The 25,080-nt window shown below is 38.7% G+C and overlaps 1 protein-coding gene across 5 annotated transcripts in view; it reads left to right on the forward strand.

The window, feature by feature from the left end:
* The window catches only part of CDC14A (cell division cycle 14A), a 178,434-nt gene that overhangs the window by 48,412 nt on the left and 104,942 nt on the right, over positions 1 to 25,080 (forward strand). For 4 of the 5 annotated variants that reach the window (XM_024751234.1, XM_024751233.1, XM_024751238.1 and 1 more), the window contains exon 5: positions 17,503 to 17,582. The exons of the other annotated variant lie outside the window; for it this stretch is intronic. In XM_024751234.1, the coding sequence (XP_024607002.1) occupies positions 17,503 to 17,582 (80 nt within the window). The remainder of the gene's footprint in view (positions 1 to 17,502; positions 17,583 to 25,080) is intronic. 5 annotated transcript variants of the gene reach the window in all.

Raw genomic sequence — 25,080 nt, forward strand, 5'->3', positions numbered from 1 at the left:
TTAAGATCATTCTATTACAGTTAAAAATTGGGGGATTTACCCAGAATGTGGGCAAGTGGATTTCCTTGATAAACTTTATCTTACTTTTTTTTTTTTTTAAAGGAACAGTAGTTGACCTAGACCTTGAGTTAAACACAACGACTACAGGGTGAGATGGTGGTGGGAATTGTCTACTCTAGCAATCCAGAGAGTAATTCCTCCTCTGAAGAACTGCTCCAGTCGAGCTATATACAGTGATTCTCCCCTAAGTTACAGAAATAGACGGACCTTAGATAGGCTCTCCCCTCACCCTGCCTGCCCTCCCATACCCTTCCCTCCTCCTCTGCCTCATTGTACTAGGAGACCTCGAGAAATTAAGTAACTGTCACAAGAGGCAGAACAGGGAGGGACAAGAACCCCCTATATCATTGGCATTCCATTTCTTCCCCTCTTCGTTAACAGCACCCCCTGTTCAGGTAGACACCCATAGCCAAGTTAACACCATGTGTGAAGTAACCAGTTACCTCTTTTCTCACACTTCACTCTTGGCTTTCCTTTATGCCCGTTACTCGTTCACATTCCTTGTTACCTCTGTGTAGCTCTCCACTTCATCTTTTTTTTCCCCTACTATTTCCATCTCTTTCTCCTTCCTCTGTTTCTGATCACATCTCTCCCATTGCTCTGTTCCCTTCCTTTCGCCCCTCCTTCTGTCTTAATTGGCTGGTATATAGAATAGCAATATTGTAATAATTGGAGTTTTTTTGTTACGTGTAACAGAAACTGGCTCTGACTTGCTTAAGCTCAAAACTTTAGAATGAATTTCCTTGTAGTTTAGTCAAAAGAGGGAAGTAGAGGGCTCCTGTAGCCTTCACTGTTTAATAAAAACTCTTTATTCATTTTAATGGGAAATAGCCTTTCCCTCTCCCCTTCTATCTGGTTCATTTGTTCATTCTGTCATTGAGCAAATAATTATTGAGCAGCTGTGCCAGATACTCTTCTAGGCTCTAAGGATATAGCAATGAACGAGAGAGGTAAAAATCCCTGTCTTCATAGAGCTTATATTCTGCTGGGGGAGACAAAGAAATAAAAGGTCAGTGATAATGGCTTTGTGGTGGTGTGCTGGTGTTTGGCTAGTTCAGATTGGAAGTTCAGAGAAGCTGAACTTTGTCTTTGAGGTGATAAGAGTTAAGCTGATAAAGAGGAAGAACGTTCTAGGCAGAGGTAATAGCAAGTACAAAGGCTTTAAGGTGGGCATGAACTTGTGTATGACTGAGGAGCCAAGAGAAAGCCGATGTGGCTGGAGCACAGCGGGTGAAAAGGCTGACGCAGCGATGAAGTGTGAGGTCTCCGCCAGTGTTTGTGTGTGAGGGGAAGAGTTTGGATTTTATTCTCCATGACTTGGGAAGCTGTTAGAGAGTTGAAATGATCTGATTTGCACTTAAAAGGACTTTTAAAACTCATCTTTTAGAAACCTACTCAAAGCTCTCCATGATACCAGTTATCTCTGGGTTTCAAATTTCTCTTATGCTACTGTGCCACGATGGTCTGAGTGTTTATGTGTCTGCCTTCCCTGTCATCTTCATTTTTATATCCCTAAAATATAGCTCAGTGTCTACAAGCAGACAGTGAAAGAAGAGGTGCATTTGTCACATGGTTGTCACGGGCATTGGCAAAGCCTATTGTGCCGCTGGAATTTCATTAGAATGGAGACCTCCTTTCTTATATTAGCTATCACTTAAAGCTAAGGGAATAATATCTGTAGTGCTGTGATGTAATTCAGGTACCGAGCCTTCCGACTTCTGTAAGAATAACATTTCTAATATTGGTCGTCAACTATAATTATGTATCAGAAATACCTGTGGGCCTGACCTGTCATATCTGGCAAATCAGAATCTCAGGTGGGAGAAGCTAAGATATCTATATCTTAAACAGCTTTAAAGGTTTTTCTGAGGAATATTTGAAGTTGTGATCCCCTGGCTTGGAAGATCTGAAGTAACATACAAAGGATGCTCCCTGAGGTCAGGAATATATTTGCCTGTTCTTGCATATTATCCATGGTGCCTGGTACCAGTAACTGCTGTATGAAGAAATTAATTACCTGTGTGTAGAACTTTGGAGAATTCTCTGCTCATCTCCTTTTCCTTTTTTCTCCCTCTTCCTAATTTTCCTTACTATGAGTAAATCTGCAATGCAAGTCTTTTTTTTTTTTTGCAATGCAAGTCTTGATGCTGATGAAAAGATGGTGGTGAGAAATTGCTGGCCAGGAGTGAAGGGGGTGTTTTCTGGAAGTAGTGAGGTCTGTCTACCTGCAGTAGTGAGCTGGAATGAGAGGGAAATTTCCAGTAGCTGCAGGGAAGGTGGATGGACTTCTATATATTACATATTGGGTATGTATGCAATAGATAGATCTGTGGGTTGGATTTAAATTATTTTTATTAAGTTGAAGTTTCCTTTACTTGTTTCAGTTCTACTGTTGGGAAATTAGTAAACTAAAGTACTTAAGGAACGTAGTTACTTCTTAAAAAAGGTATATACATTTAAGAATGATAAACCATATTATGTTCTTGTAGGATACATTTGTCATGTGGCATCTATTTGAACAGTTTGGGATCATGCACAGTAAAATTGCCACTGAATCCTTTCTGCAAACACCTGCCTGGTGGGCAAAGCTCTTGCTTCTCTGCTTTCTCTAAGCAACAACTCTTTGTAAATACTGGAAGAGAACAACCAGTTCCTCATTTGTGTTCATTGTTGGCTTTCTATTCTTGAGTCAATTCAAAGAACAGTAGCTTACAAGTTACTATGAGATTCTAGATCTGAGATTTAGTTCACATGCTGTGTGGCTTCTGTCTTAGAAGTTTTCAAATTGAAAAAGCATACGCTGACTATATTCAAAAAGGAAAAAGCTTTTTTGTTTTTGGTCCCTCAGGTGCATGCTCTAGTTACGAACATGAATACAATGGATTGTCTGGTCTACCTCCTTCCTTCCTAGGAAATCTTAGGCAGCTGTAAGTTGCCTTAAGTCATAGGAAGCGAGCCACACTTTTGTCTTATGGAGCCTGGGTTGGGTTCCATACCTGGCAAGTTTGGCCATGTTCCTCTTGTGTGTGTCCAGAAAGTTTTTGACCTTTCTCATTCGTTTTTCTTCCAATTATTTTGCTCTATTTACATTGAGAAAATCTTTTTCCTCTCATATTTTCCCTGCCTCCCATTGCCTCAGATTTGAAATTAGTCCTAATCATAATGCCAAATATTGAGGAAAGCTATGCATTTTGAAGTGGAATTAGATGTAATAAAGTACCAGTCAGACATTTGAAATAATTCAAGGTTCACTTTAGAGTCATTGTAAACATGTTCATTGATCTCATGTTTTTCTAACCTAGCCTTTCCTCAAGTACTAGCATTGAGAGAAAATAATTTAAAAAGCAAACATACTTATTTAAGTTAATTATTTTGTTTTAGTTTTTGAAATATGTTTTCTACTACATTTTATTTCAGATATCTGATTTCAATGATAATATGGAATATATCATCATTTTTGGACTAGGCTACAAGACTAACAACCATAAGATTTTATCTTTGGGAAACTGTTTCCAGAAATCTAAATATTAGCTTTTAGAATAGAATTCAAATAAGCTTTTGGAATAGAATTCATTTGCAAGTTAAGGGCTTTCTATAATTGGTCATAGGTATTAAGAGGATTTAAACACTGATTCTTGGTCTATTACAGTGGATCTACCATCTGCATTTTCATAATAAATGAAGTTATGGTTCTTGCCTTCTAAGTTTGATCAAATTCAGTTCTTGGTTTAAGGAACTACTCTTCTCACTTTTTTTTTTTTACTTTTCTTTTTTAATTTGAAAGGTTTTATGAAATAAAGCTCATATTATACCCAGAATTAAACAGTGAATGTCAGTATGAGGAGTTTTTAATATGAAACCATTTCGTTTGAGAGTATGTATTATTCAAGTGGTATTCTGGAGTGAGTCTATTTTTGTGCTTTATGCAGAGACTGCCTTCTGATGATGAATGATAGATGATATACAAGGTGTATCTTTTATCTGTGTGTATTTATCTGTGTGTTATAACATAACAGCCCTGTACTCAGCTTATGTGAGACTAGGGACTCAGGTTTTCTTGGGACCAAATATTTTCTCCTTTTCCCCTTTAAAGGTGTCCCTTTAGACTTCTGTGTGCTGAGAATATTGGCTTAGTGTTTCCTTGGTTTGCTTAACAAGGGGCTGGAGTAGTTCAATGAGATACAACCAGCTCAGCAGTATCTGTTTTGGGACATGATCTCTCCTTAGGCAGGAGAAGGCTGTAGTACTGAGACACTACTAGCAAGAGATGTATATTTGTCGTGGCTATAGCTGTCAGTTCTGGAAGGACATCTTTTCAGGCTGATTCTGACAGTTCTGTTTCCCGTCAAATTAGATGGAAAGATACACGTGGCTGATGTTGTCTGCAATTTTCCTAAATTACCCATCAAAGAGCTCCCAGTGGTTTCACTCTAATTACACCCATGAGAGTGATGGAGAGAGGATTTCTATTTTAAACTAATTCTCACATAAATAAAGTCTGCTCCCTACTCACTGAATATCAAATCCCAAATTCAAATTCAAATGTGAAGCAACAACACATGAGAGTATTACAGAGCAGCCATCACCTTACCAAAAAGCACAGTCATTTCTAGACCTTGTTCTGAAGAGGATGCCAGATGATTTTTAAGTATTTTTTGGGCAGAAGTAAGTGATGGAGGTAGAGACCTAACATGAGGTTCTGCCTTTCTTCTATAATTAGTGTTGCCTCCATATTTTCAAGCAGATGCATTGTCTAACACTCTGCAGGCCTTGTAATCTGTGGTTTAATAGACTCAAAACTTGAAGAACAGGAAGAATGACTTTCTTTAACAACGTGTTCAAAGACTCAAGATGCATTCATTCTTGTTCTGTTTTAATTAGACCAGTAGAATAAACTTAAAATAGACTGAATAATGCAAGTTGTTTTAACTCTACAGTTGCATTTCTGGTTTGTAATTAGTCTTACCTATCTAATTTGTGATTGTTTAACACTGAATATTTTTATTTCTGTAAGCAGTTAGAACAAAAGTAGAATCAGCTGTGCGTTTGGGAAATGTTTGCCTTTTTCCTATTTTAAAATTTTATTTTAAAGTTGAATGCAGATATTGTTTTCTCAGTCTCTGGTTATAATGGGAGGAAATGATAAAGAAGAAAAATGTTGCTAAAAATAAAAAATTAAGCATTTTATTTGTGCTTGTGTATGACAGTTAAGACTTAATGCTGTCTTCAGGAGAAAGCAGTTTATAAATTAAGTGCCCTGACACTTAAGAAGTCTGAGAACCAAGTCTTGGGAGGCAAGGAAGGGACTTTAAAAGTTTTGTTTCAGCCCTTTGCAGTTTCTCACCTCATCATGTGTTTTTATAGATGTTCATTCCATGGACTTCTGTGGTTTATGTTTTGTAGATAACTGGTAATTGCTCTCCTCTCCTAAAAACAAACCCAACCTGGTAATCTTATGCTTCAGCTCGTGAGAAGTTCACATGAGGAAAAATGAGTACAACATCCACTCTCTTCTGGTTACTTTGTTAGAGAGAGATGTGGGCCACATCAGCGAGCTTCTGATATTTTGACAATGGGTTGATAAAACAGGAACCAGTGCATTTATTTTGTGGTTGTTGATACTAAGGCACCAGGAGACTCAGGAGACCCTTTGAACAGGCAAAACTGAGAGTAGGATCGATATCTGTATGCTAAAATGAGAGGGTTGAACTAAATGATGGTCTGTATGTTGCACCTTTGGTATATAGCAATCATGAGGGATGTTTACATCCGCATGTTTTGATGTTTATATGTATAGGCAGGCTTTAGGGCTAAGGTGTCAGAAGTAATAGCAGTTGTGGATCCTGATTCATATGGATACAGGTGGTGAAAAGGAGAAGAAAAAAATATTTTGGGACCAAAGTTTATCTTTTTCCTGTGGTCCCTTGCTATAGAAGAGCCATGTGTCAGGTACAATTCTGAGCACTTTACATACATTATTAATTCACTTAATCTTCCCAACAAGCAGCCTAATGAGGCAATTACAGTATTATCCCCACTTCATAGGTAAGAATACGGAAGCACAGTAATACAGCTCATAAGTGAAGAGCATGGCAGTTTGGCTGTGGACTTGGGGTGCCTAACCACTCCACACTGTCACCTGCTCTCTGGAGAGGTGATCAGTATTCTGTGACCCTGTCATGCTTGTTCTCACATAAAACACTCTCTTTCTCTCCACTGTTTTATCCTGCAGCCGTTAAACATTTTTTGAGTGTGTGCTGTGTGCCAGGCACAGTGGTGAGTCTTGTAGATACAGAAGAGATAGAAATCCTGCTCTCAGAGATACAAGCCTAGCCAGGGAGATAGACTAAAATAACCACAGAAATGTGTGATGACAAACAAGGGTAAGAGTTGGAAGGAGAAGGGCAGGGAGCTTTGAGAACATAAGGCGGGGGCCTGATCTCATCAAGTTGCCAAAGAAGGCTGCCCTGCCAAAGTGGCTTAGAGCTGTGGTGCCAGGAGGCCATCCAAATGCTACCGTGATGCAAGGAAGACTCAGGTGGAGTCTGGTCCCTTTGTGGACCATTCCCCAGCCCCCTTTAGAGCCCTTGCTCTCAATAGCTTTAAGTACCATAATGATGTAGCAGACTTTTCCTTGTGTCCCTGTATGTGTGCAGGTTCCTATGCAGATTATAAGCATGAAGTAAATACATGCTGGTCTTTGGTGACTGTGTTCTGTTCCACTTCTTGCTTCCTGCCTTTTATCACGTTTTGGGAGTGGCCGAGTGTTGCTTCAGAACAGACACGGGGAAGTGGGAGAGTGAATGTCTGGGTCGGGTAGCCTGCCTTGGCTCTCGAAATACTTTCTGTAAGCTTATACAGATCATTTGATCTTGTGCCCCTATGTTTGAAATCAGTTTCTTTCTTACTTTCTCTTTTAGCACACCATTGAAGTATTGTCTCTAAGTACATAGTTTGATGTTTTCATATAACTGGGATCAGAAAGTTAATTCCACTAGGTCCTCTGGGCATTACCACTAAAGTTGTAGGACACATTTAAAAAATCTCATTCACTAATTATTAAATGAGCTGAATTAACCCTCTAGGGCAGGTGCACTCGTTGTATCTTACCAGGTTAATGTAGTCATTCACTAAACATATACATATTTACTGAGCATCTTCAAACGAGGCCTTGTAAGGCTTATAGAAGTATGGAGCACTTGGTTACTGCACTTAAGGAGCTTCCTACTTTAGCATAAAGGAAAATAATTGCAACAGAGTTGTGAGGGGCGCATCAGGAAGTGGACTGGAGGGCCTGTGGGAGCTAGACTGCCTGACTCCACTGCACCCTAGCTTTGTGGCCTTGAGGCAACGGGTTCTCTGCATTTCACATGTAAAATGGAAATTGTGATTGTGAGGATTAATGAGCCAAATTATGTAAAGTGCTTAGAATAGTGCCTGGCACATAGTATATACTATATATCTTTTATTATTATTAATTATCATCATTATCATGGTCACTATCACTCTTATGGTCAAGCCTAAAGGTAAGGGGAAGGGTTTCTGAACTAAAGGAGAAAGACATCGTGGAGGTGGTATTTGAGTTAGGTCTCAAATGAAATAGGAAGAATTTTAATAGGCAGAGAGGGTGTGGAGAGGATTCCAAGAAACCTCAGGTGCTAGAAAGTATCACCTATGATTAGGGAATGGTGAGGAGTCCAGGCTAGTGGATGAAGTTCTTTCAAGAAACAATGACAAATTCACCTGGAAAGGTGGATTAGGACCTTATCTTGGTGAAGAGTTGGCAATCTGGCCGGGCTTTTTGAGCAGGATTGAGTCTCTCAGAGCCCTGTTCTAGAATTCCTGCAGTAGGCAGGAAATGGAGGCTGAGAGAAATAGTGTAAGTCTTAGCATGTGATGATAGGGCTTGAAAAAAGGTGATGATGATAGTCATGAAAAAAAAGGTCAAGTGCATATCTGCTGGAGAACTAATGAAACTTAAATATTCAGGGCCCCTCACATGCTCAGAATCCTAGTGGTGGTTTTGTAAAATTTGAAAAGCTATTTGTATCCTTTGCTTCTTTCTCTAAATGGTGTGTTTCAGACCCCCAAATCTGGTTCCATGCCATAATTGAAAGAGACTGTGGAGAAAGAATCAGTCTGTATATTGATTTGATGAGGGTAGATAGAGTGAAGCAGAGAGACCAGAGTTAAAGACAACTTGTGAGATTTTGTCTGGGTGATGGGGAGGGACCTGATAGGAAAGGGGGATGATGGGAGAAGCCAATTAGGGAGAAGTGGTTTCAAACCGAGCGAGTGTTCTAGATTGGTTAGCTTCACCAGGGAAAGAACATTTTCTTTTCTTTAAACCTCTGCGCATCCCTATCCTCAATTGCTGTCTCGCAAGTGTGATAATTTTAAGTTATATGGGGGCTGGAGAAAGGGGTCCAAATATGACTGCTGATTAGTGGGCTAGAACCCAAAGCACATGTCTTAGGGACATCTTTGTAATGTCTACATTTAGTACTCTGTGTATGCTAAGCCTAGTTTTCTGGAACCTTTAAAGAAAGTCTCTCCTTTTTTGGTATATCTTTGGTATAGATTCTTCTATATTCAGCAAATTTTAGTGCTTCTAGACTATTTTCAAGTTATAACATCTGTTTTCTGGAAACTTCTATTTTGAAGAAATTTAATTGACTCAGAAGTGGTTGGTAATGCTGCTTTCATAGCTATCATGTCAGTGTTCCTATGGAAGTACCTGACTGGTAAAGGCTGTTCTCAGCCTTTGTTACCTCTTTCATAAACAAGTAAAATATTAAATAACAGGGAATCAAAAGCCAAAATTGAAGAATACTCTCTCAGATGGCCAAATAGAATCTTCAAGAGTATTTTTACTTTCCAGATCACAAAATATAAATATAATTGACACAGGGGCTCAGGCTTCATTTTTAAATATATTACGGGTGTGTGTTGGCTTTGCCATCAGGCTTTTTGTGGGAAATAATAACACCTAAAAACAAAGCTAAAAACATAGTAAGATCTGAGGCAAATGTCCCCAGGGAAAGACCATTAGCAAATTCATGACTCAGAGTCTGGTTTAGACTTCTATATTAAACCATGTGTTGTTTAAAGAATCATCCCTTGTGTATCAGAGGGATTAAATTATCTGAGTAGAGAAATACAGTTGTAAATTTCAAACTGCTTCTGAAATTCACATATATTATTTTTTGACAGGCTTTAAGAATTTAATGACCATAGGATTTAGTTTAAAGAAATGAGTTAGAAGTATTTGCAGATTAACTCTAAGAGGATTTTATTTTATTTTTAACATCTTTATTGGGGTATAATTGCTTTACAATGGTGTGTTAGTTTCTGCTTTATAACAAACAGAATCAGTTATACATATACATATGTTCCCATATCTCTTCCCTCTTGCGTCTCCCTCCCTCCCACCTTCCCTATCCCACCCCTCCAGGCGGTCACAAAGCACCGAGCCGATATCCCTGTGCCATGCGGCTGCTTCCCACTAGCTATCTACCTGGCGTTTGTTAGTGTGTATATGTCCATGACTCTCTCTCGCCCTGTCACAGCTCACCCTTCCCCCTCCCCATATCCTCAAGTCCGTTCTCCATAAAGGAGGGAAGGAAGGAAGGAAAGAAAGAAAGAAAGAAGGAAGGAAAGAAAGAAAGAGAGAAAGAAGGAAAGAAAGAAGGAAAGAAGGTAAAGTATAATAAAGTTATTAAAATTAATTATTAAGAACAAAATTAAAAAAAAAACCATGAACGGATAGAACCCTAGGACAAATGGTGGAAGCAGAACTATACAGACAAGATCTCACACAGAAGCACACACATGCACATTCACAAAAAGAGGAAAAGGGGAAAAAATCATAGGTCTTGCTCTCGAAGCCCACCTCCTCAGTTTGGGATGACTCATCTATTCATGTATTCCGCAGACGCAGGGTACATCAAGTTGATTGTGGAGCTTTAATCCGCTGTTTCTGAGGCTGCTGGGAGAGATTTCCCTTTGTCTTCTTTGTTCTCACAGCTCACAGGGGTTCAGCATTGGATTTGGCCCTGCCTCTGCATGTAGGTCGCTGGAGGGCTTCTGTATGCTTTTAGCCTCGGCTCGCGCCCGTCTCTCCTAAGAGGATTTTAATTTATCAGGTTGGTCTGCTGTTCTGTAAAATTGGTCCAAACTTTATATTTGTTACATTGTTTCTCAATGTGTGGTGTGCACATTTTATTTTATTTTATTTTACTTTTTTCTTCCACATTTATTGAGATACAATTGACATACAGCATTGTATAAGTTTAACTATTGACATACAGCATTGTATAAGTTTAAGGTGTGTAACAATGATTTGAGTCACATACATCATGAAATATTATCACTGTAAGTTTAGTGAACATCCATCATCTCAGATACAAAATTAAAGAAACAGAATTTTTTTTTTTTTTTTTTTGCGTTACGCGGGCCTCTCACTGTTGTGGCCTCTCCCGTTGCGGAGCACAAGCTCCGGACGCACAGGCTCAGCGGCCATGGCTCACAGGCCTAGCCGCTCCGCGGCATGTGGGATCTTCCGGAACCGGGGCACGAACCCGTGTCCCCTGCATCGGCAGGCGGACTCTCAACCACTGCGCCACCAGGGAAGCCCGAAACAGAATTTTTTTATGATGAGAATTCTTAGGATTTACACTCTTAACAGCTTTCATATATAACATACAACAGTGCTAATTATATTTATCATGTTGTACATTACATCCCTAGTACTTATTTATCTTATAACTGGAAGTTTGTACCTTTTGACCACCTTCATTCAATTCCCCCTCCTGTGAGCCCCTATGTGAGGTAACCACAAATCTGATCTCTCTTTCTATGAGTTTATTTGTTTGTTTTTGAGATATAATACTTATAATACTATGTTAGTTCCTGTTACACAACATAGTGATTTGGTATTTCTGTACATTTCAAAATTATCAACATGGTAATAGTCTAGTTGTGATATGTCACCATTCAAGATACTGTATAGTTATTGACTATATTCCCCACATCGTGCATTTCATACCCATGACTTATTTATTTTGCATCTGGAAGTTTGTACCTCTTCATCTCCCTTACCTATTTCTTTCCTCCCTTCACCTCCCTCACCTCTGGCAACCATTGTTTTATGTTTGTTCATTTGTTTTTTAGATTTCACATATACGTAAAATCATACAGTATTTGTCTTTCTCTGTCTATTTCACTTAGCATAATACTCTCTAGGTCCGTCCATGTTGTTGCAAATGGCAAGATTTCATTCTTTTTCATGGCTCAGTAATATTCCATTGTGTATTACATCTTCTTTATCTATTCATCTATTGATGGGCACTTGGGTTGCTTGCATATCTTGGCTATTTTTGTAAATAATGCTGCAACAAATATAGGGGGGCATATATCTTTTCAAATTAGTGTTTTTGTTTTCTTTGAATAAATACCCAGGGGTGGAATTTCTGGATCCTATGGTAGTTTTATTTTTAATTTTTTGAGGAGTCTCCCTACTTTTTTCCATAGCAGCTGTACCAATTTACATTCCCAGTGCAGTGCAGAAGGGTTTTGTTTTCTTCATTTGCTGTTTGTTGTCTTTTTTGATAATAGCCATTCTGACAGGTGTGAGGTGATATCTCATTGGGGTTTTGATTTGCATTTCCCTGTTGTTTAGTGATGTTGGGCATCTTTTCATGTGGCTGTTGGTCATCTGTATGTCTTCTTTGGAAAAGAGTCTATTCAGATCCTCTGCCCATCTTTTAATTGGGTTGTTTATTATTTTTTTTTATTTTTTTGCGGTACGCGGGCCTCTCACTGTTGTGGCCTCTCCCATTGCGGAGCACAGGCTCCGGATGTGCAGGCTCAGCGGCCATGGCTCACGGGCCCAGCCGCTCTGTGGCATGTGGGATCTTCCCAGACCGGGGCACGAACCCGTGTCCCCTGCATCGGCAGGCGGACTCTCAACCACTGCGCCACCAGGGAAGCCTGGGTTGTTTATTTTTTTGATGCTGAGTTGTATGAGTTCTTTGTATATTTTAGATATTAACCCCTCATCAGATATATCATTTACAAATATCTTCTCCCATTCAGTAGGTGTTCTTTTTGTTTTTCTGATAGTTTCCTTCACTGTGCAAAGCTTCTTAGTTTGATATAGTCCCCTTTATTTTTGCTTTTGTTTCCTTTGCCTGAAAAGACATATCCAGAAAAATATTGAGATTGTTGTCAAAGAGAGTACTATGTTTTATTCCAGAAGTTTTATGATTTCAAGTTTATATTTAAATCTTTAATCCATTTTGAATTTATTTTTGTGCATAATGTGAGAGAGTAGTCCAGTTTGATACTTAAGCATGTAGCTGTTCAGTTTTTCCAATACCATTTATTGAAGAGCCTGTCTTTCCCACATTGTATATTCTTACCTCCTTTGTTGTAGATTAATTGTCCAATGGCATTTTTCACAGAACTAGAATAATGCTTAACTGTGTATGGAAACACAAAGACTTCAAATAACCAAAACAATCTTGAGAAAGAAGAGCTAGAGGTATCATGCTCCCTGATTTCAAACTATACTACAAAGCTACAGTCATCAAAGCAGTATGATACTGGCACAAAAACAGACACATAGATCAACAGAATAGAATAGAGAGCCCAGATAATGAACCCACACTTGAATGTGCAATTAATCTTCACAAACATTTTACAGATTTAAGAGTCATGTATTTTAAAATTCATTTATGTGTAGACTCTGTGGCAAGTGATACTGGTTTTCCATTTATAGCAATGATATAAACCATTTTAGAATACATTGATTTAAGTTAAAAGGGTATGTCTTTAAAGAGAAATGGTAATACATGGTGCTACGTATGGTGGCAGAAGTTGAGAAAGTTGATGCATGATTAATTAAGTTTGGGAAACATTGGCTTATTTGTAAATAATATTTTGTACTAGCTTGTAGTACTGTAATTTTAATTAATTGTTAAATAAAAACCTCATAGTCATTTTAATTGTTTGACTCTTACTTAGTTAAAAGTAAGAACATATATGTCAAATGCTGTTCTATTGAGAAGGTTTATAGGACTTCCTGGCAAAGAGTAGGGCAATTTTATAAAAGTCATACATATACTCACTAATTTCAAGGATAAATTGGCATGGCAAACCAAGCACTATGCAGAAGGCTTTTGTTAAATTTTATCAATCAAAAGTTGGGGAAGATTCTTCGGTTTGGGTTCATATATGCTAATATTTAGTGAGAAGAGTAGACAGCATATTATTTTTTCCCTGAGAAGCAGAAAAGGAAAACCAGGATATTTAGAAGATGCTTTGAAGTTAATTTTATCCAGAAAGTATTTTTAGAAATATTAGAATATCTGGGAACAAATCTTTGAGTAATAGTTAAATATAGATTTTATTTTTATTTAACATTTCATAACTGATTTAGTTACTCCACATTTAAAAAATAAATGAATACACCTTACTACAAAATACAAGAAATGTGGAGATAGTAGAAAATATAAGTAGAAATTCCTTCTTCTTCTACTAATATTCCCCCAGCCCTATTCCTTAGGCACAACTACTGTTAACAGTTTGAAGTCACCTAATTTTATTTTATTTATTTATATTTTTGACTGTGCCATGCGGTTTGTGGGATCTTAGTTCCCCGACCAGGGATTGAACACGGGCCACAGGGAACCCATGGCTGCCAGGGAATTCCCCTGAAGTCACCTATATTTTTTTTATAAATTTATTTTTAAAAATTTTTGGCTGTGTTGGTCTTCGTTGCTGCGCACGGGCTTTCTCTAGTTGTGGTGAGCGGGGGCTACTCTTCGTTGCTTATTGCGGTGGCTTCTTTTGTTGTGGAGCATGGGCTGTAGGTGTGTGGGCTTTGGTAGTTGTGGCACGCAGCTCAGTAGTTGTGGCTCTAGAGTGCAGGCTCAGTAGTTGTGGCGCACAGGCTTAGTTGCTCCATGGCATGTGGGATCTTCCCAGACCAGGGATAGAACCCGTGTCCCCTGCGTTGGCAGGTGGATTCTTAAACACTGTGCCACCAAGGACGCCCTGAAGTCACCTAATTTTTTTTTTTTTTTTTTTTGCGGTACGCAGGCCTCTCACTGTTGTGGCCTCTCCCGTTGCGGAGCACAGGCTCAGGACACGCAGGCTCAGCGGCCATGGCTCACAGGCCCAGCCGCTCTGCGGCACGTGGGATCTTCCCGGACCGGGGCACGAACCCGTGTCCCCTGCATCGGCAGGAGGACTCTCAACCACTGTGCCACCGGGGAAGCCCTGAAGTCACCTAATTTTAAAAGTCAAGTGTAATGGCATTTAGAAATTGGAAGAGTAGGAATCTTTTTGTTGTTGTTGTTCCAGATTCTGCTTCCATTACCTGCATCTACATTTTTAAGCAGATATGATGTATGGAATTACTGTGGGCTTTGGAGTCAGATCTGTGTTCGAATTCTAACTGCATCACAGAGCAGCAATGCGAGTTTGGGAAGTTCCTTACCTTTCTGAGTGGGAAGTTCCTTACCTTTCTGAGTGGGAAGTTCCTTACCTCTCTGAGCTTTAGGTTCCTCAACAGCAAAGGCTTAATGTTGTTTTATTTCCAGCCTCTGATCTGGCCTAGTCTGTCTCTCTGTCTCTTTTTAATAGGAAACATATCTAAGAAGACCTAGCATAAGAATCCATGACATTTTTTCTCCTGGAGAAATGGAATTTGGTATTTTAATGACCACAATGTGCATGCATTCAGTAATACACTCCTTTATTAGAACATTTCACCACCCTCCCAAGTACCTACCATCAGGTTGTAAAAGGACATTGTATTTACCTGCCCCTGGAATCTTCCTGGAATTTAGATGGCCTCTGTTGGGTTTCACTTTGCACTTATTAATAATTTAACATTGGGATAAAAATAAAAAACAAAGACTCTCATCTTACAGTGTGAGAACATGGGTCATGTGTGCTAAGTCATGCAGGTAAGATGAGTAGCAAAACTCAGTGGGGTATCCAGTCTAAAGAGGTCTTTCATGTGGGCTGTTGTGTACCTCCTGTAGAATGATTGCCTTAGAATTAAAGAGAATTAATGTAATTGCTCCTGAAGAGGGAAATGTATTTTTGCTTTTCAAAGGTGGTTGTATAAGCTTTAATTATCTAATCCAAACACAGGAGCTTTCTACAAGCAGCTTTCCCTTTTAGCAGGCATAGTCAGCTTGCAAATACTGCTGCATCTTTAGGTTTGAAAAATCACTGCATCATAACCAACTCTGTTGAGTATATTATATAACCTGCTCGTTAGGGAACAACAAAGTCCTGTTTTAATATTGGTTACTGAAAATGGTCTTTAAAGCTAGGGTTGGTTTACGTGGATTTTTGTAATTATTTGAGCTGCAGCTTGAGATATGGTTCTCCGTTGGTGGAATCTGTGTCTCATGTCTCGATCATTGTTTTACTGTGGTTTCATTTTCTGTGCTGTTTTTGTTTCATATTCAATTTGCTTTGTTTGGTGTGTGCTTTATCAGACCTTCTTGTTTACTTGTCACAGGAATATGGAGCTTTCTTAATAAAGTTAGAAGTATCTTTTTATGTATTTATTTTAGCTTTCTTTCTTTAGAGAATTGAAATGTTTTCTAGTCCTGAAATTATTAATAATTAAGTACATGTAATATATTGCTAGTGGAACAGCGTAAAGCTCAAAGAAACTTTGTGAGTAGAGAAGGAAACCCTACTTTTTAAGAACTGGGACTCTGTCATTCTTGTTGAAATGCATAGTTTTTTGTTTTTTTGTTTTTTTTTTGTGGTATGCGGGCCTCTCACTGTTGTCGCCTCTCCCGTTGTGGGGCACAGGCTCCGGACGCGCAGGCCCAGCGGCCATGGCTCACGGGCCTAGCCGCTCTGCGGCATGTGGGATCTTACCGGACTGGGGCACGAACCCGTGTCCCCTGCATCGGCAGGTGGACTCTCAACCACTGCGCCACCAGGGAAGCCCCATAGGGTTTCTTTTTTTTTTTTGATATCTGTATATCCATAGGAATAACTGATATTTATGGAAAACCATTTTAGTCTACAGTGCCTAGTCAACCATTTCAAAAATTATTTCTCTCTTGTCTTTACAAGCTTATAAATATATATATATGCATATATGTATATATACATATACGTTATATGTATTTATTTATATAAATATATAAAAATTATATGTAATATTACTATATGTACTAATGCATAGGGTTTTGATGTTGGAACATATTAAGGAAATAATGTCATTCTTTCTAGGTAGAGAGGATTTTAGGGATGAAAGTTGATTCAAACTCTAGAGGAAAATGATCAGTGCTCCTGTCTGAGAATTAAAATATTAAATTGCTCTTAGAATAAAACCAACCTCTCCTCATGGTTTGCAGTGCTCTTCACAATCTGAACACTACCTGGCTTTCCCTTCGCCCGCTGCTCTAGTCACACTCATCTCCTCTGTCCAACTCACCAAGCTCTTCCCCACTCAAGGACCCTGGCCCTTGTTGTTCCTCCTTTCCCTTAGCTGTTCCCATGGCTCTCCTGAATGTCTCGAAGAGACCCCTCCCTGACCACGTCAAGGTATTAAGTAAGTCTACTCTCTTTCCAATACTCTGCTTATTTCCTTTTCAGCACTTATCTCAGACTGTATTTCTTTTTGTTAATTACTTTGTTTTGCCCCACAAATGTAATTTCTATTAAGAGAGGTGCCAGTACCTGATAAAGTGCCTAGCAGCTAGTATATAGTCAATAAGTTGATTAAATGGAAGTTATTTACTGGTTTTAAGAGCTCTTTTTTGTTTGTTTCTTTATTTATGATTAGTTTATCATGCTGGACTGGAGGGATTTAAGTATCCTTGACATCAAGAGCCAAGCCAATATGCTTTCCAGTGCTCTTACCTGCATGCATTTCCCCCCATTTCATTGTGATTTTATTGATTGTTTGGAGAGCAACATGCGCTTTCCTCAGAGGAGACCGAGAACTCTGTAGATCTCCCAAGGGTACTGTGCCCTGAGATGTCTTTCAGAATTCACCAGGAACTAAATTACCTCGCAGCAGATCTTCTACGAAGGACAGGGAAGTCTGTATTGGTCTTTGGTGAACACACAGTTCAATAATGGAGGTACAATTATTCTGCTCCCCAAAGGGAAAACCTTGCCATTGTATCTGTTCAGTGTGCCTTGTAAACAGCCCTGGATGGCCCCTTTATGGATTAGCCCTGTGTCTTTAAGCTCTTACTCATCCTTAAGCCAAAGGCTGTTGTTCCGCTTCAAGCTGAAAAGGAAATTTCGGCAGCTTGCTTGCTGTCTAAAGATCAACATTATCACCATGACAGTTGTCACTTTCAAAGTGGAAATGCAAATTTGGTGAGTAATTAAGTTAGTTTTGTGTCATTCTTTGGTGGTGTTCTAAATGTTGCTATTTATTTGTCTTAGGTAATCTATTTAAAGAAGACACCAGAAGAAGCCTACAGAGCACTCCTATCTGGCTCAAATCCCCCCTATCTTCCATTCAGGTATAACTGCTTGTGAGACTTGAGTTATGGCAACTTTGCTAGACAGCTTGCTACTTTAGAATTGGAGAATTGTGTTTTTTAATTGTATGAAGAGTGTGACCATGATATTACATGGAATGAAATGAGGCAGTAGTTTTTATTATTTTGTTTTTGTAGAGACCCCCTCCCCCATCTAGTAAGAATAAAATAGCTTTCCCTTTTTAGGAATTAATTTTTTTCCTTGAATTCTTTCTATACCTTGACAGTTTAAGCACAAACAGTGCCTGATTTATGACCTAATAACCACGTCAAGATTTGTTAGATTTCAGTCATCTACATCACTGATTCATCCATTCATTCTTTCATTTTGTGAGCATCGATTGATCTCTGACCAAATGTCAGGGGCTGGGAATATAGAATAAGAGCCTCAAAGCACCTTCCCAGAAGTACATATTTAGTGGGAACCCTAATCACCTGTTGAGCAGACAAATCTAGCTTCCATCCTGAGGAAGGCTGTCTCTCATTACAGTGCTGGAAAAGAATGTTTTGAAGTGTCACCTGAAGAAGATATTTTAAAAATTTCATGTAAACTTGAGCTTATTTAAAGAGTAGAAGGAAATGTACTACTTCTACTTCAGAAGAACTTCCACAACAGTCATCAACAGAATTGTGAATGATTCTAATATTTTTGCCTTTTTGTTTATTTGTGTGTCCAAGTCTACAAGCACATGGATTGCTTCTTATTGTTACTAATATCAAAATTACCAACAGTTTTTCATTACCAATAATGAAAGAAAGGAACAGGAAAGAATGAGGAGGCCTCTTTGTCTTCATTACTCTCCTGTAAACTCGCAGAGGGCAGGTCCCAGTGCCTGACACTTAAAAGTGCTTTTTGTAAATATTTATTTTAATGAATAAGTTAAGACTAAATCCCCTAAGATCCAAAGGATTCCCACGTCTGTTTCTCAGACCACAAGAGGGAGAGTTATTAGGCACAGGGTGGGTGTCAGGTGAGGAGGATATAGGGACAACAACAGCTAGTATGCTTGATCTTCTCAGTGAAAGCAAGGGGTAAAGTACTGGAGTTGGGACAGTGAGAGGAAAATATCCTCAAGCAACCTAGAGAATGAGCTAATTAGCCATTGAAGGACAGATAAAAGGTTACAGATTATGTAGAAGAGAGTTTTAACGATGAGGACAAAACTTTTTTTCTCCCACTTCTAATGGCTTCTATAATTTGAAAGCTCTTTGTACAATTCTATTTTTTAGAAAAGGGTAATTGTTTTAGTTAATTTGGGCTGTTGTAACAAAGTACCATAGACTGGGTGGGTTGTAAACAACAGACATTTGTTTCTCACAGTTCTGCAGACTAATCAGGTGCCAGCATGGTCAAGTTCTGGTGAGGGCTCTCTTCAGGGCTGTAGACTGCTTACTTCTCGCTGTGTCCTCACATAGTGGAAAGAGGGCAGAAAAACGCTCTGGGGTACCTCTTATTAGTGCCCTCTTATAAGGGCACTAATCGCATTCATGAGGGCTCTACCCTCATGACCTAACTACTTCCCAAGGTCCCACCTCCTAATACCATCCCATTGGGGATTAGGCTTTCAACATATGACTTTTGGGGGGACACAAATTTCCGTTTCATTGCAGTAATAATGATAATATTAATCACTTCCTAAATTTTAAGCAAAGTGGTTAAGAGTACATGATTTGGAGGCAGAGACACTGCCTGGGTTCGAAGGTTCATTCTGCTCTTTTCTATATGTAATAAGTAAGTATATGTAACTTGGGCAAATTACTTATCCTCTCTGAGCTTCAGCTTCCTTTTCTGTACAATGGCTTCCGAGCTATCCTGAGGATTAAATGAGGTAATACATATATCACCGTGCCTGGTGCAGTACCTGGTTTTTGTTTTTCTTGTTGTTGTTAGTACTATTACTATTATTCATAAGAAATAAGGATTATCCACAAGGATATAAATATGAATAGGAAGTATTTCTAATGATCACACATTCTAGTAGGGGCAGGTAGCTCTATAGGCACGTAATTAATTGTTAAAAAGTTGGGTTTTATAAAAATAGAAGAAAAGATTCTGACAGAAATACGAGAAAGTATCAGACTCATTTAAACTAAACTTTTAAAGGGTTTCGCAGGTAGAGGAGGAAAAGTTAGGCATCTGTGTACCCTACTGGAAAGCCCTGGAAGGGATTGTGTCTGAGGCAACTTCTAACATCCTCTGTGGTAGGAGCCATAGGATCTGTGGTGAGAGAGGGGCCAGCGACTGTGAAGGGATCATAGGTGTACTTTTCCTTGAGACAGTGAGGACTCATTAAATTTGTTTTTTAAATCAGAAAAATGTTTACAAGTTTTTGTTGTTATTTTGAAAACAACACATGCACCTGGGGATTGTAATGCTGTAACATTTGTAAAATTGTAATTCCAGTCAATAGGCCCAGTGGACATTGTGGCTATTCAGACATTTTAAGTGGAAAATATATATTAATTTTTATGCTTGTGATAGTATCCACTCAGAAGTCATGGGAGATGTATTTGTTTCACAAGCCAGGTGAGCCTTGCTAACCTTTAACCTTAATTGTGAATTTAGATGAAGATACTGGAGAAGGAGAAGGAAAGAATGAATTCTTCCTTTAATCATAATTATATTTTAGCTTATATGTGATAGGTAATTAATTTGTTTCCTGAGAACTAGAATCTTTGAATAATTGATAAGATTGGAATGGAAGAAAAGATATAAAAAATTATTACTACTTAACATAGAATTAAATCATAATTGTAGCTTATTTTTCCAAACTGTTTTTATTTAAATATTTGAAAATATAAATACATTACATGGTTCAAATATTTTAAAATATATATAGTTTATAGTGAAAACTCTCTCTCCCACCCTTGATTCTTATCTGTCCAGTCCTTTCCAAATAACTTCTGGTGTTAGTTTATTCTATATCCTTCTAGAGTTTCTTTATGCATATATAAGCAAATAAATATGTACAGTCTTATTTTCCCCATTTTATCACAAAATGTAACATACTATATGTACTATTCTGCATCTTGATTTTTTTTTCACTTAACTCATCTTGGATATATTTTTTCACATCAGTAAATAGAGAGCTTCCTTCCTCATTCTGTCTTACTGCTGTATAATGTACAAGAATGCATTTAATTGGTCTCTGACAGGTAGACATTTAGGTCATTTCCTATCTTTTTAACTGTAGCTTTTTAAGTCACATGGTCTCAAATGTATTTTAGAAGAAAGAAATTGAGACAATACTCTGGAGAATATTGTAGTGTTGTTAGACATAGAGAATTTTAGTTATTTGTTTACCTGAAAAAAAGAATGCTTAACACAGACTTCAGGCATTTTTTCCCCTTAGTTTAGGCACCTATTTCCAACTAAAAGTTTGACCTTGAATATAACTAAGCTGTATTTCTCTGATAATGTGACACGAAGAGTTGGTGTACAACTTAATGTATTTACATTAAGTTGCATTTCTAAATCCAGACTCTTCATAAATCCTACATTTGAAGCAGAAAATACCACACAGTGTGCATTTATAATTCAGTGGAAAATTTAGTTGATAGAATACTACTAGTTTTCTGGAATTTTGCTACAGAAACAATTTTTTTCCTAATGCTGAGATAAGATGTGAGTTGATTTTAGTCTACTGCCCAGATCAACTAAAGCTAATGCAGTATTATCAAGAATCATCTTCATACTAGTCCTAGTCAGTCATCATTGCCTTTGCCTTCCTTTGATAATCTGGATTCTATCATCCACTAGGTTTTCCACCCCATTTATTGTTAAATTACATCTTTATCTTCATTGTCTAGATTTTTTTTATCCCACTTCTGCATTAATACTTTTATTTGTAAAACAGGAAGCCTCAAAGGAACTTCTATTTAAATGTGATTGTTTTATTGTCTAAAAATTAAGAAAAATGAGGACAGTTTTGAAGGCTTGTTGACGTGTGGTTGGTATCTTTACATGCCCTCTTTACTGAAATGACTATTTACCATTTGTGCTATAGGGTTTTAGTCTTTCTAATCAAAGTGTTTTAAGGTTTTAATTTAAATAATGCTGTTCTTCAAGATTTATTGATTTAACAAACATTTATTGGAGCAGTCTCTTCCGTAGCACCTTTGCTCATTTTTCTAGAGAGGGTTGGCATGTCCTGTGCCTATAATTTCCTATTACATTTTGTTCATGCCCCATTACATTTGCTACATACACCATTAAAACAAATGTCTTATATTGTAATTATTTGTTTGCATGGCTGACTTTCCACCAAATATGGCTGACTCTTCTCTCAAGGGCTGGGATTGGGTTCTTTTCTTATTTGTGTGCCAGGGAATACATAATTAATTTATTGCTTTTTCTGTGCCAGTCACTATGTTAGACTTATGGATCTAAAGATTATTAGGACAACTAGGTACCTGCTCCAGGAGGAAGGAGATTTAACACTGGAACTGGAGATTGGAGGAGCTGTTAGGGGTAGGCATCATGAATGCCTTGCACATTACAATGAAAATGGAGAATAACAGTCCAGGTACTGGCTTTAGGTGCTGTAAGTTTTCATTTGTATGGCATAGGTTGTTTTTTATAATGGTAGGTTAGGTAGGATACTATATAATATGATGCTTGCAGTGTATTACTATAACCACAAGTACTGTCTAATTGAGTTTTTCTATTTGGATTTATCTTAAAAATTTTAAATTAATAGTTTTCTATTAACCTAGTTAAAAATTCACTAAAGATGAAGCAAATTAAAAAAAAAAGATTTGGGGGGCTTCCCTGGTGGCGCAGTGGTTGAGAGTCCGCCTGCCGATGCAGGGGACACAGGTTCGTGCCCCGGTCCGGGAGGATCCCACATGCCGCGGAGCGGCTGGGCCCGTGAGCCATGGCCGCTGAGCCTGCACGTCCAGAGCCTGTGCTCCGCAATGGGAGAGGCCATAACAGTGAGAGGCCTGCGTACCGCAAAAAAAGAAAAAAAAGAGAGAGGAAAAAAAAAAAAAAAAGATTTGGGTAGATTTACTGCTTATTCTTTTTTTTCTGTCAGTTTTATTGAGATATAGTTGATATACAACACTGTATAAATTTAAGGTGTACCACTCAATGACTTGACTTTCATATATTGTGAAATGATTACCACAATAAGTTTAGTTAACACTTATCACCTCATACAGTTACAGTTTTTTTTCTTATGATGAGAACCTTTGGGATCTACTCCCTTAGCAACATTCAAATACCCCATAGAGCAGTGTTAACTATAGTCACCATGTTGCATATTACATCCCCAGTACTTATTTACCTTATAACTGGAGGTTTATACCTTTTGACCACCTTCACTCAATTCCTCCCCCCAACCCCCATTTACTGCCTATTTTTTTAAAGATTTTTTCCCATTTTATTCCATTTTCTTTTGTTTTTAATTAATTCATTTTATTTTTGGCTGCGTTGGGTCTTCATTGCTGAGCGCGGGCTTTCTCTAGTTGCGGCGAGCTGGGGCTAGTCTTCATTGCAGTGAGCTGGCTTCTCATTGCGGTGGCTTCTCTTGTGGCGGAGCACGGGCTCTAGGCACACGGGCTTCAGTAGTTGTGGCACGCAGGCTCAGTAGTTGGGGCTCTAGAGCGCAGGCTCAGTAGTTGTGGTGCACAGGCTTAGTTGCTCCGTGTCATGTGGGATCTTCCTGGACCAGGGATCGAACTCGTGTCCCCTGCATTGGCAGGTGGATTCTTAACCACTGCGCCACCAGGGAAGTCCCTACTGTCTATTCTTGATTACATGAAGTATAGTAGACTTTGGAGACATTTGAATTTCTGGCTTGGTGTGACACTCAAGGAGTATTTGTTGTGATGTTACTGTCTGCAAGTCAGTTTTAGGGTGTTCCATTTAATGGTAAAGTAGGTCTGTCGAAAACTGTACTTTTCACTTGTACTAAGGATAGCCAATGTGTTTTATCAACAGTGACTTTATCTCAAAACTAGGGAAAGAGGGTATTTTTCACCTATTTTAATTCTTTAAGTCCATCCATCTTTACTGTAGGCTTGCTTGGCAGTTGGTCTTCAAGGGAACAAGGGGCTTTTCAGTTCTGGGGCCAGAGTCGGAGTTTGAATTGGCAAGCCCAGTATGAACCTTTTTAGGTTCTCTTCCTGTCAGTCAGTGTACTACCAAATTGATAGTCCATACTGGTGACCAGTCATTCTACAAGGTCCTATTAATTGCAGCCTCTCTACAGTCCCACGAGACCACCAACCCTTATTGGAATTCTTAGATTATTTTCTTGGCAGTGGTTTTTGAATCTGCATTTTTGGGTGTTCATAAAACAGGTGTTTGTGAAAACTTTCTAACTCTCACAGAACACTGAAAAGGTAACCCATCTAAATTGCACTACTCTGCTTTTAGATCTTTTTTTGTGCTTTCAAATTCACTTCGTGCTTACTTCTTTTTTTATTGGTCCTTATGTATTAGCTTGGTAACTTTTTGGGTATTAATGATTCATAAATCTGCTAAAACCCAATTTTTCTAGGACATATAAAATTAAATGGGGAATACAACTATACAGACAATAAATAACATCTAGGGGCCCAGTTTCGAAGACAAATATAGAAAGCATGACTTAAAAACTAATGACTAGGTGCAGAGGTGAGGTTGAGGTAGGGTGCCATGCTGATATCCAGTGGAATAAAGCTGGTTGAAAGTTGGATGTCCTATCATCACCAGTTTTTAGTTTAGTGTGTTTTATTTTTTTGGTGGGTCTCTTCCTGTTTAGGTCCAGGAACATATATTTGTGTGGCTATTTTATTTTAGTTTGGAGAAGAGGCTTATAGGTCAGTGTTTCCCAAAGTTACATTGGTTCTCATACTTGGTTTTAAAAAGTCTGGGAAGGAGGGCTTCCCTGGTGGCGCAGTGGTTGAGAGTCCGCCTGCCAATGCAGGGGATGCGGGTTCGTGCCCCGGTCCGGGAAGATCCCACATGCCGACAATCCCTGGTCCGGGAAGATTCGGCATGCTGTGGAGCAACTAAGCCCCTGCGCCACAACTACTGAGCCTGTGCTCTAGAGCCCACGAGCCACAGCTACTGAAGCCCGCGCGCCTAGAGCCTGTGCTCTGCAACAAGAGAAGCCACCGCAATGAGAAGCCCGTGCACCGCAACAAAGAGTAGCCCCCGCTCTCTGCATCTAGAGAAAGCCCGCGCACGGCAACGAAGACCCTACGCAGCCAAAAAAAGTCTGGGAAGCTTTAAAAAATATTGATGCCAGGTTCTACTCCCAGAAATTCTGATATAATTGGCTTGGGGTGAAGTCTGGGTGTTGGGATTTTTAAAAACTACCTACATGATTCCAATATGCTGCCAAGGTTGTGCACTACTGCTCTATAAGGTTTACCGTGGCAAAAAAAAAAAAAAAAAAATTCAACAGTCAAATAAGTTTAGAACTCTCCATCTTGGAGATTTTGCAGAGCACATTCCCATTTGAAAGATTCTGCATGGTTCTGAGTAATA

Source organism: Neophocaena asiaeorientalis, unplaced genomic scaffold (genome assembly GCF_003031525.2).
Source record: "Neophocaena asiaeorientalis asiaeorientalis breed wild unplaced genomic scaffold, Neophocaena_asiaeorientalis_V1.1 scaffold147, whole genome shotgun sequence".
In the NCBI taxonomy this organism is placed as follows: domain Eukaryota; kingdom Metazoa; phylum Chordata; class Mammalia; order Artiodactyla; family Phocoenidae; genus Neophocaena; species Neophocaena asiaeorientalis.